The sequence below is a fragment of the Copadichromis virginalis genome, linkage group LG7 (genome assembly GCF_057382275.1).
Source record: "Copadichromis virginalis isolate Kocher_CV1m ecotype Utaka linkage group LG7, C_Virginalis_male_GT1.1, whole genome shotgun sequence".
NCBI classification, from domain to species: Eukaryota; Metazoa; Chordata; class Actinopteri; order Cichliformes; family Cichlidae; genus Copadichromis; species Copadichromis virginalis.
In genome coordinates, this window is record NC_140624.1 from 63003187 (window position 1) to 63017806 (window position 14620).

A 14620-nucleotide genomic window follows, 5' to 3' on the forward strand; every position below is an offset into this window, starting at 1 on the left:
AACAGAAAAGGAAAACATGCACACAAACACCATCAGGACAACAACCCCGCACAGCACACACACAGCACACACACACACAGTATGTGGCCAATCGCACGAACATTTCCCCTCTGACTGAGATTCCAAGCAAGTGGAACAACAACTTCCACTTTTCAAAAAGAAGCCTGTTTTTGGTTTTAGTGTTGCTTAAAGAGAAAGCAGCCAAACCCAGTACACTGTAAATACTACATGTGTGTTTAGACAACAAAGTCTAGAAGATCAATGGTGCAAACTTGGAGTTAGCTCAGAACTTAAAAAAAACCCAAACCCCTGACAACTGAACGTAATTACCTGAAAAAGTCTTAAAGGTTCTGTTTTTAAAAGAACCTGAAAAAAGAACTATTTGATTAAACACGTCTAAGCACATTAAAGCCAGAATTCTATCCAAATGATATACAGTGGGGCAAAAAAGTATTTAGTCAGCCACCGATTGTGCAAGTTCCCCCACTTAAAATGATGACAGAGGTCAGTAATTTGCACCAGAGGTACACTTCAACTGTGAGAGACAGAATGTGAAAAAAAATCCATGAATTCACATGGTAGGATTTGTAAAGAATTTATTCGTAAATCAGGGTGGAAAATAAGTATTTGGTCACCTCAAACAAGGAAAATCTCTGGCTCTCACAGACCTGTAACGTCTTCTGTAAGAAGCTTTTCTGTCCCCCACTCGTTACCTGTATGAATGGCACCTGTTTGAACTCATCATCTGTATAAAAGACACCTGTCCACAGCCTCAAACAGTCAGACTCCAAACTCCGCCATGGCCAAGACCAAAGAGCTTTCGAAGGACACCAGGAAAAGTATTGTAGACCTGCACCAGACTGGGAAGAGTGAATCTACAATAGGCAAGCAGCTTGGTGTGAAAAAAATCAACTGTGGGAGCAATCATCAGAAAATGGAAGACATACAAGACCACTGATAATCTCCCTCGATCTGGGGCTCCACGCAAGATCTCATCCCGTGGGGTCAAAATGATCATGAGAACGGTGAGCAAAGATCCCAGAACCACACGGGGGGACCTGGTGAATGACCTGCAGAGAGCTGGGACCAAAGTAACAAAGGTCACCATCAGTAACACACTACAACGGCAGGGAATCAAATCCCGCAGTGCCAGACGTGTTCCGCTGCTGAAGCCAGTGCATGTCCAGGCCCGTCTGAAGTTTGCCAGAGAGCACATGGATGATACAGCAGAGGATTGGGAGAATGTCATGTGGTCAGATGAAACCAAAGTAGAACTTTTTGGTATAAACTCAACTCGTCGTGTTTGGAGGAAGAAGAATACTGAGTTGCATCCCAAGAACACCATACCTACTGTGAAGCATGGGGGTGGAAACATCATGCTATGGGGCTGTTTTTCTGCCGAGGGGACAGGACGACTGATCCGTGTTAAGGACAGAATGAATGGGGCCATGTATCGTGAGATTTTGAGCCAAAACCTCCTTCCATCAGTGAGAACTTTGAAGATGAAACGAGGCTGGGTCTTCCAACATGACAATGATCCAAAACACACCGCCCGGGCAACAAAGGAGTGGCTCCATAAGAAGCATTTGAAAGTCCTGGAGTGGCCTAGCCAGTCTCCAGACCTCAACCCCATAGAAAATCTGTGGCGGGAGTTGAAAGTCCGTGTTGCTCGGCGACAGCCCCAAAACATCACTGCTCTCGAGAAGATCTGCATGGAGGAATGGGCCAAAATACCAGCTACTGTGTGTGCAAACCTGGTAAAGACCTATAGTAAACGTTTGACCTCTGTTATTGCCAACAAAGGTTATGTTACAAAGTATTGAGTTGTATTTTTGTTATTGACCAAATACTTATTTTCCACCCTGATTTACGAATAAATTCTTTACAAATCCTACCATGTGGATTCATGGATTATTTTTTTCACATTCTGTCTCTCACAGTTGAAGTGTACCTCTGGTGCAAATTACTGACCTCTGTCATCATTTTAGGTGGGGGAACTTGCACAATTGGTGGCTGACTAAATACTTTTTTGCCCCACTGTAAAAGCTAGAAATGACAAGGCAAGAACACTATTCTCCTGCATTCCCAGTGCTTCCAACCATACATCATTCTAAAACATGGATAACACTGGGACTAAGCTCAGCACAATCAACATGTTGCCACGGATCTACTAATTATTCAGTGTTCGGAAAGCATTCACGATAGCCCAAGAGAGCAAAGACAGTCATGAATGTTTTGCATGTTTATATGGACTGTATATAAAAGATGGAGCCCTGTCTTCTTTGTCTTCCAGCTGCTCCCTTCAGCGGTTGCCACAGCAGATCATCTGTCTCCATCTCATGCTGTCCCTAGCACGTCCTCCATCACTACTGTGACTTCATTTATTAGTTTCATAGGCCTGTCGTAAAGAAACAGGGACACTGTGCTCCATGATAACTTCTAGATCACAATTATGACTGACTTCAAACTTTAATATGAGTAATTTAAAAACTGAAACCGTCTGCGATCCAACTCTTTTTTGAGCTATGAAGCTTCAATTTTAAAGTTGGACATGCTAACATGAGAGTCTGTGGGGACTGACTCACTTTTAGGGTGGACGTTTTTGGCAGTAGTTGCAGTTTTGTACCCTTGGTACCAACTGAGCATCATGTAAACCCCACAGCCGACCGGAGCATTGTTGCTGACGTCTTTTATGTGATGGGACAGAATTTCCAGTTTTCATTCACTCACAGATCATTTTTATGGCATCAGCAATTCTTTATTATCAACATCTGCACACTATGTGTCACGATAAAATATGTACAAGCCACTGAGGCACAGGAGGTATGTGAGGCAGATATACAGGATTTTATTACACAACCTCTAACATTCACACATAAATCAAAAAAGTGACCTCCTTCAACCCTTTATCTTGAAAAAACTGTAGTCGGCAAGTGGGAGTTCGCTGATCTTGTGTCTGTGATTATAGTGCAGTGATTGATGACTCAATCAGTAATTAATGAGCCACGGATGAAGGCACTCTGTCGCCCACTGGTGGCTTAACCTCCTCATAGGAGGCCAAAGAAAAGAGTCATTTGTCCTCCAGTTCATGTATGACACCCCATCAAAGGTGGGTAATATTCATGATCCCAGAGGGTTTCGTTACACAGTGTTTGCTCATAGCACCAACCCACACTGACAAGCCCAATAGTAACTAATGACAATAAAGGTCGTCATGTATGGGGAGAGAAATGTGTCTCAAAAGGGTTCCAAACACGTACAATACACATAATACGTGCTGGGTGTGTTCAAAAAGTACCTTCCTTTTCCTATTCCCAACCTCTCTTCCTTCCTACTACTTTTCCTTTTTTAAAGGTAGGAAAATTGCTATGGACTCAGGAAAAGTGAAGCTTGGTGAGCTGAGAATTGGAACAGCCTTTCGCTTGTTTCTCCTCATCAGTGTGACGACGAATGTCCGCTATGTTGAAACTGCAATATGCAGAGGATAGATTACAAAATGCGCACCTTACATGGCCACAATGTGTTCAAACACTGTTGTTTATGGAGGTCGAATAAACCAGAACAGCCTGTGAAAAATATCCCACGATTACAAAGGTTGGCAATTTCAAGGAGGAGGAAGATTTAGTGCCAGACTAATATCTACAGAAAACGAAAGCCTTCTTCACGCGTTAAAAATCTGCTGGGTTTAATAAAGAGACTCTGTGTCTGTTTGTGACTGACAGTTGTAAACAGGAGAATTTTTGTGGCCGGTCATACGGTAGATGTATTTGTATGAATTTCAAATCCAAATTCAAATTTAAATTTCGAATTTGTTGTGTATTTGTATGAATTTGACATTCAGGAGAATTTTTAATCGAGTCACACAAATGTGAATGAAAAAGTCTGTGACATATAAAAATACCAGTATGTCACAGCTACTTCACACACATGGCACAGCAATACAGTGACGGCTGTTTTCAAAGAGGCTCTCGTATTAAACATGAGGTCACACTGGATTATTCTGGTCGCTAGGCCTCTCCATGCTCTAAGCAGAATGCTGCTTTTCACTGAAGTGAACTGGCTGCATCTTTGTATAGAAATTACAGCGGTTCACCCTGCGACGCCTATAAAATAGAATGCATCTTATTTTCTTATATTTTCCTGCTGCGATCCAGTGGAACTTGTTTCCTCCTCCATGTTTGGGCTTATTTGATTGCCTTTAATTGTTTTAATGAACAGTCATATGGAAGCAATAAAGGAAGCATGGAAGCTCCTTTCCTTAGTATTTGTATTATTATGTATATGATCTTAGTGTTATGACCACCACACAGATACTTCTGGGTCACATCTCTCAGTGAAGAACCTTTATAAGCAAAATACTTTTGGAACACACTCTCCCTTTCTTCATTTCACCAATTATTTTGTAATTTTTAGTCTTTTGCAATTTTCATACTTTTATTTGCATTTGTAAACCACTCTACAATGCCACATTTCCTCTCCTGAAATTTGAAGCTCAAAGTTTTCTACTATATTTCAGGTCTGTTTGAGATTTGATGCTTCTTAGCGTGGATTCTCCAAGTCTCTGGAACTGCATTCACATCCAAAAGAGAGCCCCAGTTGTTTTTTGACTGTGGTGGGGAGTGCTGTCCTTTAGCAGCTTTGATGAGGTTCTCTGTGGTGGTTCATATCCTAAAATCACTTAGGAAGAAGATCTACTTTTATCATTGGATACGAGTGTGTTTTCAGCCTTCTTTTAAATGTGGGTGAACTGACGCTTAGGTCAGGCTAGGTGGGCAGATTAGTAGATTTGAACTGGTTCCCGTTTTTCCTCCAGCCATGACGGCATAAAATAACCTGAAAAGTGTCATCTCCAATCTAACTGGCGTCAAAGTTGTTTCAAAGCTGTCAAGTAAGATGAGAAAGGCCTCTTTGTCTTAAAGGATGAGGTGGAGTCTGAGCTGACTGATCACACATCAGAGGTAGACAGACAGCGATAGCAGTCCATTTATAACTGGTATTCTTTCAGCAGCTGGCCAGCGATCACCAGTCTCTGGATCTCGCTGGTGCCTTCGTAGATCTCCGTGATGCGGGCGTCACGGTAGTGCCTCTCAGCAGGCATGTCTGTCACGTAACCCATCCCACCCAGAACTTGGATCGCCTGATTTGAAGTGCAAAAAGAATATACGACGATAAGAAGAAGGGTCTGTATGTGTTCATTTCTTGACTCTGCATTACAACCGCTTTGTTACCTGGTGTGAGCAGAAAGTTGCAGCTTCAGACGCTGCTAGTTTGGCCATTGCAGCTTCCTGCAGGAGAAGAAGAGCCAAAAGTGATGTCTGATATTCTCTATCAAATGCAAACCTTAACTCAGAGGTGACGGTACCTTAGTGAATGCTTTCTTTGAGTCTCGAAGAAGCGCAGCCTTCCAGGTGAGCAGCCGAGCGCCCTCTATTGCCACAGCCATGTCTGCCAGTTTGAACTACATGAATTAAAAGCATCAAGAAAACTACATTCAGCACAACACTGCCAAGCACCATATATACTGCCCTGCAGTGAATGGGAGGAAGGTATACAGCACATACGCACACACGCTACTTTATTAGCTACGCCTTGCTAGAAACTAGATGGACCAGTCTAACCCTGCAATCTGACTGCAGCAGCAGAATACTGTACTGAAGCCGTTTCTAATTTCGCCCTGAATTTGTTTTCAATTCAGTTCAAATTAGTATTATTTCTATAGCTCCAATTAACAACAGTTGCCTCAAAACCCTGGAAGATTTCTTTGTGTAAGCAACCAAACCTTCGTCTGACTTATATTAGCTAATCCTAGCTTACTTGCTAACCCAAATGATTCACTAGCTACCCAGCATCACAAGCAAATAAATGCCCATCTAGTCCTTGTGTAGCGTTTGTGTGTATGCACTAAATTCAGGAGATACTCCAAAATCATACCTTTAATATGCTAAATGCACAAATCTCCTTAATACAATAAATCAATTATCTAACAAAACAAAGCTCAAGTCATTTAGGAACAATTCCAACTCCCCTCTAAAGACTTGTATAGATATTTTCAAATAAGACACTACATCCTGAACCATAAAGAATGAGATATGAATCATAAAGCTCCGAACAACAGCTTTCTCATATATAAAAAAGGCTTATAAATGAGCCCCCACCATCCACAACACAGTGGAAACAGAGACCGATACATTAGATGAGAAATGGAGCATCTAAAGTTGATGAGTCCAACCTGGTCTTCCAGTATAAATATACTTCTGGCTTTACTTTGAATATCTTAAAATAAAAAGCTTTGTGTTTTTAGCTTCCTGTCAGAGGAAACGTGACATCAAGGCTTCCTGTGAACTCGAATATATGTTCTTTCAGAGACAACTGCTACATGCTAAAATCAGGGCTTTGTGTGGAAATGTGTCCCAAGATAAACTTCTCAACATCCTGGCAAGCAACAGAAGTGAACATCACTTAGAAAGGTTTTAAATACAGTAAAATAACAGTTGTTATAACTCTCCTGTTACCTGAATGGCTTGCAGCTTGCCAATGGGAGCTCCAAATGCAGTTCGTCTGTGTGCGTAATCAGCAGCACATTCCAGAGAAGCCTGAGCGATACCGAGAGCCTGAGCTGCAATGCCGATCCGCCCGCTGTCCAGCGTTTGCTGTGCAACACAAAGATGGGAGGTTACGGTTACTTTCCCCCCCTGTATAAAATGGGAAAACTGTAACAATGCACACAATTCTGAAAGAGCCAAGAGAGAAAAGCCTTCACCTTGATTTATATTAAACCATGTCAAGGAACCATGTCCAAATATACAATGGTCTCCAATGATCCATCAAGTATTTTCAATAATTCGATTATAAAGAAAAAGAAAATTCTTGTTTCGATGCTGTGTTTAATGCACGTCTCTGTACGCGCCACTTTCATCATGGAAATGCGAATGCAAGCATTTCACCCACACCCAATATTTTTCATATTTAAAAATATAAAAATTAAATACCATCATAACATCTTGCTTTCAGTGGCACAAAAACTTTCCAAACACAGGGCAAACTCCAGAATGTTGATATGCTTTATGCCTTATTTTAGATTACATATTTACCTTATTTTATTTGGCTTTGACACTACTTGAGAGCATGTATATATTTTTGCATTTAAGAAAAGGTTTTCTCTAAAAAAAATTAAATAAATAAATAACATTTAACATTGCGGAAAAAACCACAAAGGGTTTGTTTTTTGACAAATGAATCAGATGAGGAATGAAACAAAAAACATCTCTAAAATGGAAATCAATGACCAGTTTGTTTTGAAAGACCTGTATTTTTTATCTTTTGAATATTTATCATTGCTGATTAATAAGGCAAAAGTATTTCTTATCCAATTACTCCATTCATAGATCGATTACTCAATTACTAAAATATTTGATAGCTGCAGCCCTGTATTGAATGGTTTTTGCTCAAATCTGAATACATTACAATGTAACTTAAAAAACACTGATGTGGCTTCAGTCAGTATTTTGCTGCTAACATTAGTGAGTAAGTAGACCAACTTTTGCCATCTACCCATGCTGTGTAAGTGGGTAAGCTAACATTAACTAACAGTAGCCAGGAAATTTCAGGTATTTTCTAATAAAGCCTGTCCTTCATTTCCTGTTGTTACAGGACAATGAACCCATCTTGTTTGCAAACATGATTCACAGCAAACACATGTTAGTGGAAATACAAGCTAGCAGTAACTTAGCTACACAACATACATATGGTATGTCAAGTCCAAATAAACTTTGTTCTCACTGTAATGACAGCATATACACAAACAAGTCTCCCAGTTGTTATATGCGCGTGTTATGTGCTACTAGGCAGGAGAAAAAGAGGAAGACCCAAAATGGAGTCACGAGTAAGATTGAATAAAATGACTGAATGAAATTCTAAAAATGCAAAGTCTGCCTCCACCAGCCTTTCACATAAAAAAAGCATCATTGTCTGTTTCATTACATCTCTACAAAGAAAATATCCAGAGCTAACCATGGCGATTTTGAATCCTGATCCACGTGGGCCCAGCATGTATCCCAGTGGTATCCTGCAGTCCTCCAGGATAATATTAGCAGTGGATGAGGCCCTGATGCCCAATTTGTCTTCCTTTTTCCCCAGAGAAAGCCCTGGGTGTGGCATGGGGACAAGGAAAGCACTGATTCCCTACAGAATAGAAACAGCATTCCCCATCATTACAGGTGTACATCATCTCTGCGGTGAGAACGTGGAAATGTGCTGCGTCATGCCTTGTGTTTCAGTGTCTTGTCTGTGGTGGCAAAGACAATGGCAGCAGAGGCATCCCAGCTGTTGGTGATCCAAGCTTTGGTTCCGTTCACCACCCACTCATCTCCCTCCTGATGTGCTGTGGTGGAGGCTGCACCTGCATCACTGCCATTGCCTGGAATTTTAATTCAATTACTTTAGTTTGATGAAAGAAAGAAAAATGTGTGCTAAAATGTGTCCAGACAACCCTTAAACATATATCACATCCACATATATTAGCGGCTGTTGTTGTGAATTGGTGTTATACAAATAAAATTGAACTGAATGAACTGAGTATATACAATATATACATACAGTGGCTTGCATAAGTATTCGGCCCCCTTGAACTTTCCCACATTTTGTCACATTACAGCCACAAACAAGAATCAATTTTATTGGAATTCCACGTGAAAGACCAACACAAAGTGGTGCACACGTGAGAAGTGGAAGGAAAATCATACATGATTCCAAACATTTTTTACAAATGAATAACTGAAAAGTGGGGTGTGAGTAATTATTCAGCCCCCTGAGTCAATACTTTGTAGAACCAGCTTTTGCTGCAGTTACAGCTGCCAGTCTTTTAGGGTCTGTCTCTACCAGCTTTGCACATCTAGAGACTGAAATCTTTGCCCATTCTTCTTTGCAAAACAGCTCCAGCTCAGTCAGATTAGAGCAGGGGTGTCAAACTCAAATACACAGTGGGCCAAAATTCAAAACTGGAACAAAGTCGCGGGCTAACATTAATATTTATTAAAAATAATAATAATAATAATCTTCCTCCAGATATAAAAATGAATCTTTTCTTATGGACTCCAACAAGTTTTGCTGAAAAACTGAATTTGGAACAAGCAAAGCTTAATACTAAAAATATATATATATTAGCTGTATAATACCAGTAGGCCAGCTCTAATAGTAATTTGGTATGGCTTCGCGGGCCAAATGTAATTAGGGCCAGAGTTTGACACCTATGGATTAGATGGACAGCGTTTGTAAACAGCAGTTTTCAGATCTTGCCACATATTCTCGATTGGATTTAGATCTGGACTTTGACTGGGCTGTTTTTCTTCTACTACACGACTCAAAATTAAAGCAGACTTTTGTGTCAGACAGGTCGCATTTACCTGGCTCACTGAGGGCAAAGCAGCCCACCTTCTCTCCTGTGGTGAACGGCTGGATCCACTGCTTTTTCTGCTCTTCTGTACCAAACTTTAGTATCGGTCCAATGTACAGAGACTATAGGCCAAATAACACAGAACAGGCAGCAATCAGAAGACAAACACAGCCATGTTCACGCTCGGCTCTCTTTGCTGACAGATTGTACTCACATTGTTAACAGAGACCACGACTCCGGTGCTGGCACAGCCTCTACTGATTTCTTCCATAGCCAGACTGTACGCCAGGTAGTCCATCCCAGCTCCACCCAGCTCCTCTGGTACTTCCATGGCCATCACACCCATTGCCCCCAGTTCTTGAATCTGGACGGCCAAAAGAATATTTACAGCTATGCATTCACCAAAGCACTGAATCTCTATTACTATCTCGCACTATTATTCTTCTTCATTATTCCAAAGTTCTTCCACTTCTCAGTTTTATAATGATTTTAAAAGTTGTGTATTTCATGAACTTCCTGGTCCCAGTGCAGCCTACTCACAGTCTAAGAACCAGGACAGATGGATATTAAAGATGAACTCAGAAACTTTCAGGATTCGAGAAAAAATGTTGGTATCTTTAGACACAAACTTATGATGAACTACACATTTTGCCTGATAATAGTCACTGTGCAGCTTTGTGCGGGTACCTGTTTAGCGGGGTAAACATGCTCTTTGTCTAGTCTGGCAGCGATGGGGGACAGCTCTCTGTCAGCGTAGTCTCTGCAGGTCTGTCTGAGTATCTGATGAGTTTCTGGTAACTCTGCGAGCTGAGACAGGCTTCGACAACCAGTGAAAAACGAGCTGAGAGCTGAGGAAGAGAAGAAGAAAAAGGTTTTGAATACTCAATAAATCAACTTTATCAATATTTAGTCATGCTTGTGGTGTGTGCTATAGGTGACAGCATCATCCGACTAGCCACTTGGATTCAGACTGAAAACCCTCAAAAGCTGTTAAGCCATTCAGCAGTCAGTTAATAAATTACTTCATAGTGAGTGTAGAAACCATCATGATCCCCAGAGGATGAACCCTGCTAACTTTGAAGGACATTCAGGGCCAGCAGCAGTTACATAAGCACATTTTCCAAAAGCCATGTGACCCTTTAATTAATTGGTTTGATGGTAAGACTTAATAATGAGCCCCAGCTGCAGCTTCAAACATACCCCGGGCGAGCCAGATGTGACATGTTATTATTACAAGTGTAATGATTCATAAAGTTCAGTTTTCTTGCTATGCTATTACGTGAACTGTCAGGACAAAGGACAGCTGAAAGTGCAAAGCTCATTAACTACACTGACATTTCATCAGTGCTATGATGCATTAACAGTGCTTGTTGTAGCAGACTCTCAATAACACAGCTCTGGAAACATTGCAGTCCTAACAGCCTGAAAAAGAGCTCAAACATGCCCATATTATGAAGAAGGTATCTTACCGCCACATCAAATTCCATCTGTTCAATTAAATTTTATTTAATGCATCAGAATTTGGTGGAAATCTTGTCAAAAAAAAAAAAAAAAAAAGCTAGGATGGGATTATATTTCCACTGTTTCGAATCCCCTCTTTTTTCCTGTGAACTCAGGAGAGCAGATGCTGGACCTTTGTCCATTTCTTGTCTGACAGAGGATTCTAGCTGCTCAGTAGTCCTGGGTCTACTTTGTCCCATTTCTGGTTTCATGTTCACATCCAAATGTTTTTAGTTTGGTGAAAGGCTGAACTCCAGGGAGGACATGCTGTTGGAATAGATGCAGGATGTGGTTCAGCATCATCTTCTGTGTTTAAGACCTGTGCAGCAGCTGCCAGTTCCACAAGCACTTTTGATAAAAGGCTTCTTCTCTGCATTTGGACAGCACAGTGAGCCGTGTTCACAGATAGCAATTTCTGGAAGTCTTCTTGGGCCATGCATTGATTTCCATCACAGAATCATACTCTGTTTTAATGCAGTGCTGTGAACAGGGTGGACACCAGTGTCAGGGATTTGTGACAGAAGGATGGTTGGGAGACAGTGGCACTGACACAAAGATAGGACACTCATCTAAAGATGTTCAAATCTTCATTGTGAGTGAGCAGGATGGACAAGCTTAGAAAAGAGGACATCAGAGGGACCGTACAGGTTGAGCAATGTGGAGATAAAGTTAAAGAGGTAAGGCTGAGATGGTTTTCGACATGCGTATAATGAATTCATTGGACAGAGGATGTTGAAGAAGGAGCCGCGAGGCAGGAGGAAAAGAGGAATTTCTCAGGGGGGGATTGTAGTGAAGGAGGACATGCAGAGGGTTGGTCTGATAGAGGAGGATTCTGGAACAGGGTGAGACGTAGGCAGACGATCCACTGTGGCGACCCCTACAGCGAGCAGCCGGAAGAAGAAGACAGGACACCGGCTCACCAGTAAACGTCACGTTATTTAGGTAAAAGGTCGAGCTCACCATCGCATGTTTGACACTTCTAAAAATCCTGACAGAAAGAAATCTCTCTCACTCAGACTCTGATAACACAGAAGTTCCTCTCGAAAATGGAGTCGGTGCTGTTAGAGTTATTGATCACAGCTAGACGACAAACTTGTAACCCTTTTAGCCGAGGAGCTAACAGTAACAAACATGCTTACCACTAAGATACGTCGCCTTTTATATCAGTTATTCAAAGCTGGCAGACGTGTGGATTTTTACTGCCATATATAGTGTCATATATAGTGTTCAATGATGGAAACATATGCTTGGCATAACATAAACGTGTGACCAGTGGTTATGTGTTGGGCTAAGCTAACTTGGTGTGATATTGCCGTTCGTGCACAGCTAACATTAGAGAAATATCGTGTTCTAGTGACAGGTAAATTTTCTTCTGAAAGTCCTTCATTGTTCGGTCTTTTCTTTCATAATGTTCCTACCTCTTCTTGCTTTGAAAAGTGCAGCCATGTTACCGTCCTCTCTGCTCGAAGCACAGCCCTCGAGTTCAACAGCACTGTTATGAAGCCCACTGCTGCATTCACGTACTGTCGGATACTATTATTACTATTGCGGGGGAAGCACTAAACCCCTTTTACTTCTTCTTCTTCTTCTTCTTCTTCTTCTTCGTCGTCGTTTTTTTTTTTTTTTTGGCGATTGGCAAACAACGATGTGGTGCATTACCGCCACCAAGTGCCTTGGAGTGTGGACAAAAATTCGCTCATACCAAATAATCAAAAAATAAATAAAAATGAAAATAAACAAAATTTAAAAATTGCCTTCCATATAAATTGGTCTGTTTTAGAAACTGAAATAAAGCAATAAAACTTTCACAACTGGAGTTCCTTTGCAATAAATTCTTTCTATCTAGCTTGTTTTTCCCCAGGATTTGGAATTAGTTGGCTTCTTCCTTCCTGATAATTTTGACAGTGCAACAGACCATGTTCAGTGGTTTCAGTAATTCCACAGTGACTACATTTCCCTGTTTGATGTTTCCCTATAATGAATAGTGAGCTGTTTAACCCAGCGTGTCCAAATCTGAATCGAGATATAATTGTCTCTTCTCTCCTGGTTCTCCCTGTGCTTCTCATGTTCCCTGTCTCCCTCCTCCTCTCACTGCTGTTGCCATCTTTCCCTCATTTTCTGTTTTACATGCTCTTCATTTCAGCTTTACTAATACTGATATTTAAATCAACTGGATCTCCTTTAGCAGCCTTCTTTGCAATTTTATCTGTCACCTCATTGCCAATAACACCATAATGTGCTGGTATCCATACGAATTTAATTGTCAGTCCCATCATATTTAATCTCAATTAAAATGTCTGGTATTTCTACACCAATATATCATTAATCATTCTCTCTATTATTTAGCATATTTTAGAAGTCAGTGCTATTGGTCTATAATTATCTGGTTTTGTTTCATCTTTCCCTGGTTTGCATATCGGGACAGGAGGCCCTGGATGACCATGGAGGTCTAAACAACAAAAAAAAAAACAAAAAAAAAAACTGCCCACTTGGTGGAAAAATGCACCATGTCGACCATGTAAGAGTGGGAAGTTTTAGGAGTGACAGCAACAGAGAGAGGGAGAGAGAGAAAGAAAGTGTCACAGTCTGGCGAGAGCAGACTGTATGAATTGAGAAAAGGACCCAAAACGCAGACTCCAAGGAACAGGGAACAGAACTTGAAATGTTAACAAAAGGCGAGCCGTTTAATATGGCTGGTAGAAAAGGTACAAACAAAGGGCAAGGCAAACTGAAGCAAAATTAACACAAACCTAAACTGGGGAATCTAAACAAACAATAAGAAAAACCTAGACAAGAAACTTGGAAGCATGGCATGAACAACAGACGACCTGACAATCACACACTGAAATTAGAGGACTTAAATACACAGCAGGTGATTAGGGGAAGTGGGAACACATGGAGGAACAGCTGACTGACATGAGCCTAATGACAGGACAAGGGAAGTGAAACTAAATACAATGAACAAAGAACACACGACTCCTTCAAAATAAAACAGGAAACATGAGACAGACATGATAATACAAACTTGATAACATAAGACACGCAGCATGAAACACGAAGGTTGAGGGGAAACTTAAATACAGGGGAAGAAAACACAAGGAGTCTAATAACCAAATGAACTTAGATAACCTAATGAACAAAATAAACTCAAACTTAAAACGCTGGGTCAAAAGACCCAGGATCATGACAGAAAGACAGCAGAAAAAGAGAGAAATCGAGTTTTGAGAGATTTGTGATGTTTAGTGTGTTTGGAGTGTGTAGTTAATGTGTTGTCTTGTGTAGTTAGTGTGTAGTGTTGTGGATAGTTTTGTGTTGTGTGTCAGAACAATGAGGCGACTGCTGTCTCCAGGTAAAAAACAGGAGTGACACACCTGCTGCTGTCAGACCTGCAGGCATCAGGCTGTGATGTTCTCCTTTATAGTGGACAGAAATATTTGGAGTGGCACAAATAATTTGTGTGACATCTTATTGAATGCAGAACAGCTGATTGTTCTGTAAATAGTTTGAAATGGTTATTTAAGAAAGGGTAAAAGGTAAATGGATGCAAATAACTTTGTTGTTTGCAAAACTTGTGCATATGACTTTAAAACTGGCAATTTATATTTGCATTTAAAGTTATGAAATATGATTCATTAAACATGTTTGTGGTTGTTACAGTAAAAAAAATATAACTTTTTCTACTCAGATTTTATGTTTTTGTCTGATTTTAGATCAATTGTGTTAATACAG

General features: G+C 40.7%; 1 protein-coding gene across 1 annotated transcript; it reads right to left on the reverse strand.

Annotated features, from left to right (window-relative positions):
* Nucleotides 1-2733: 2733 nt before the first annotated feature.
* Nucleotides 2734-12492, reverse strand: acads (acyl-CoA dehydrogenase short chain). The gene is made up of 10 exons (XM_085464670.1): nucleotides 12310-12492; nucleotides 10079-10239; nucleotides 9606-9755; nucleotides 9402-9513; nucleotides 8265-8416; nucleotides 8011-8181; nucleotides 6513-6650; nucleotides 5363-5458; nucleotides 5229-5285; nucleotides 2734-5137 (listed from the first exon to the last, which is right to left on the reverse strand). The coding sequence occupies exons 1-10, from the start codon at nucleotides 12335-12337 to the stop codon at nucleotides 4985-4987; spliced, it is 1218 nt and encodes a 405-aa protein (XP_085320796.1). The 5' UTR covers nucleotides 12338-12492; the 3' UTR covers nucleotides 2734-4984.
* Between the last annotated feature and the right edge of the window lie 2128 nt (nucleotides 12493-14620).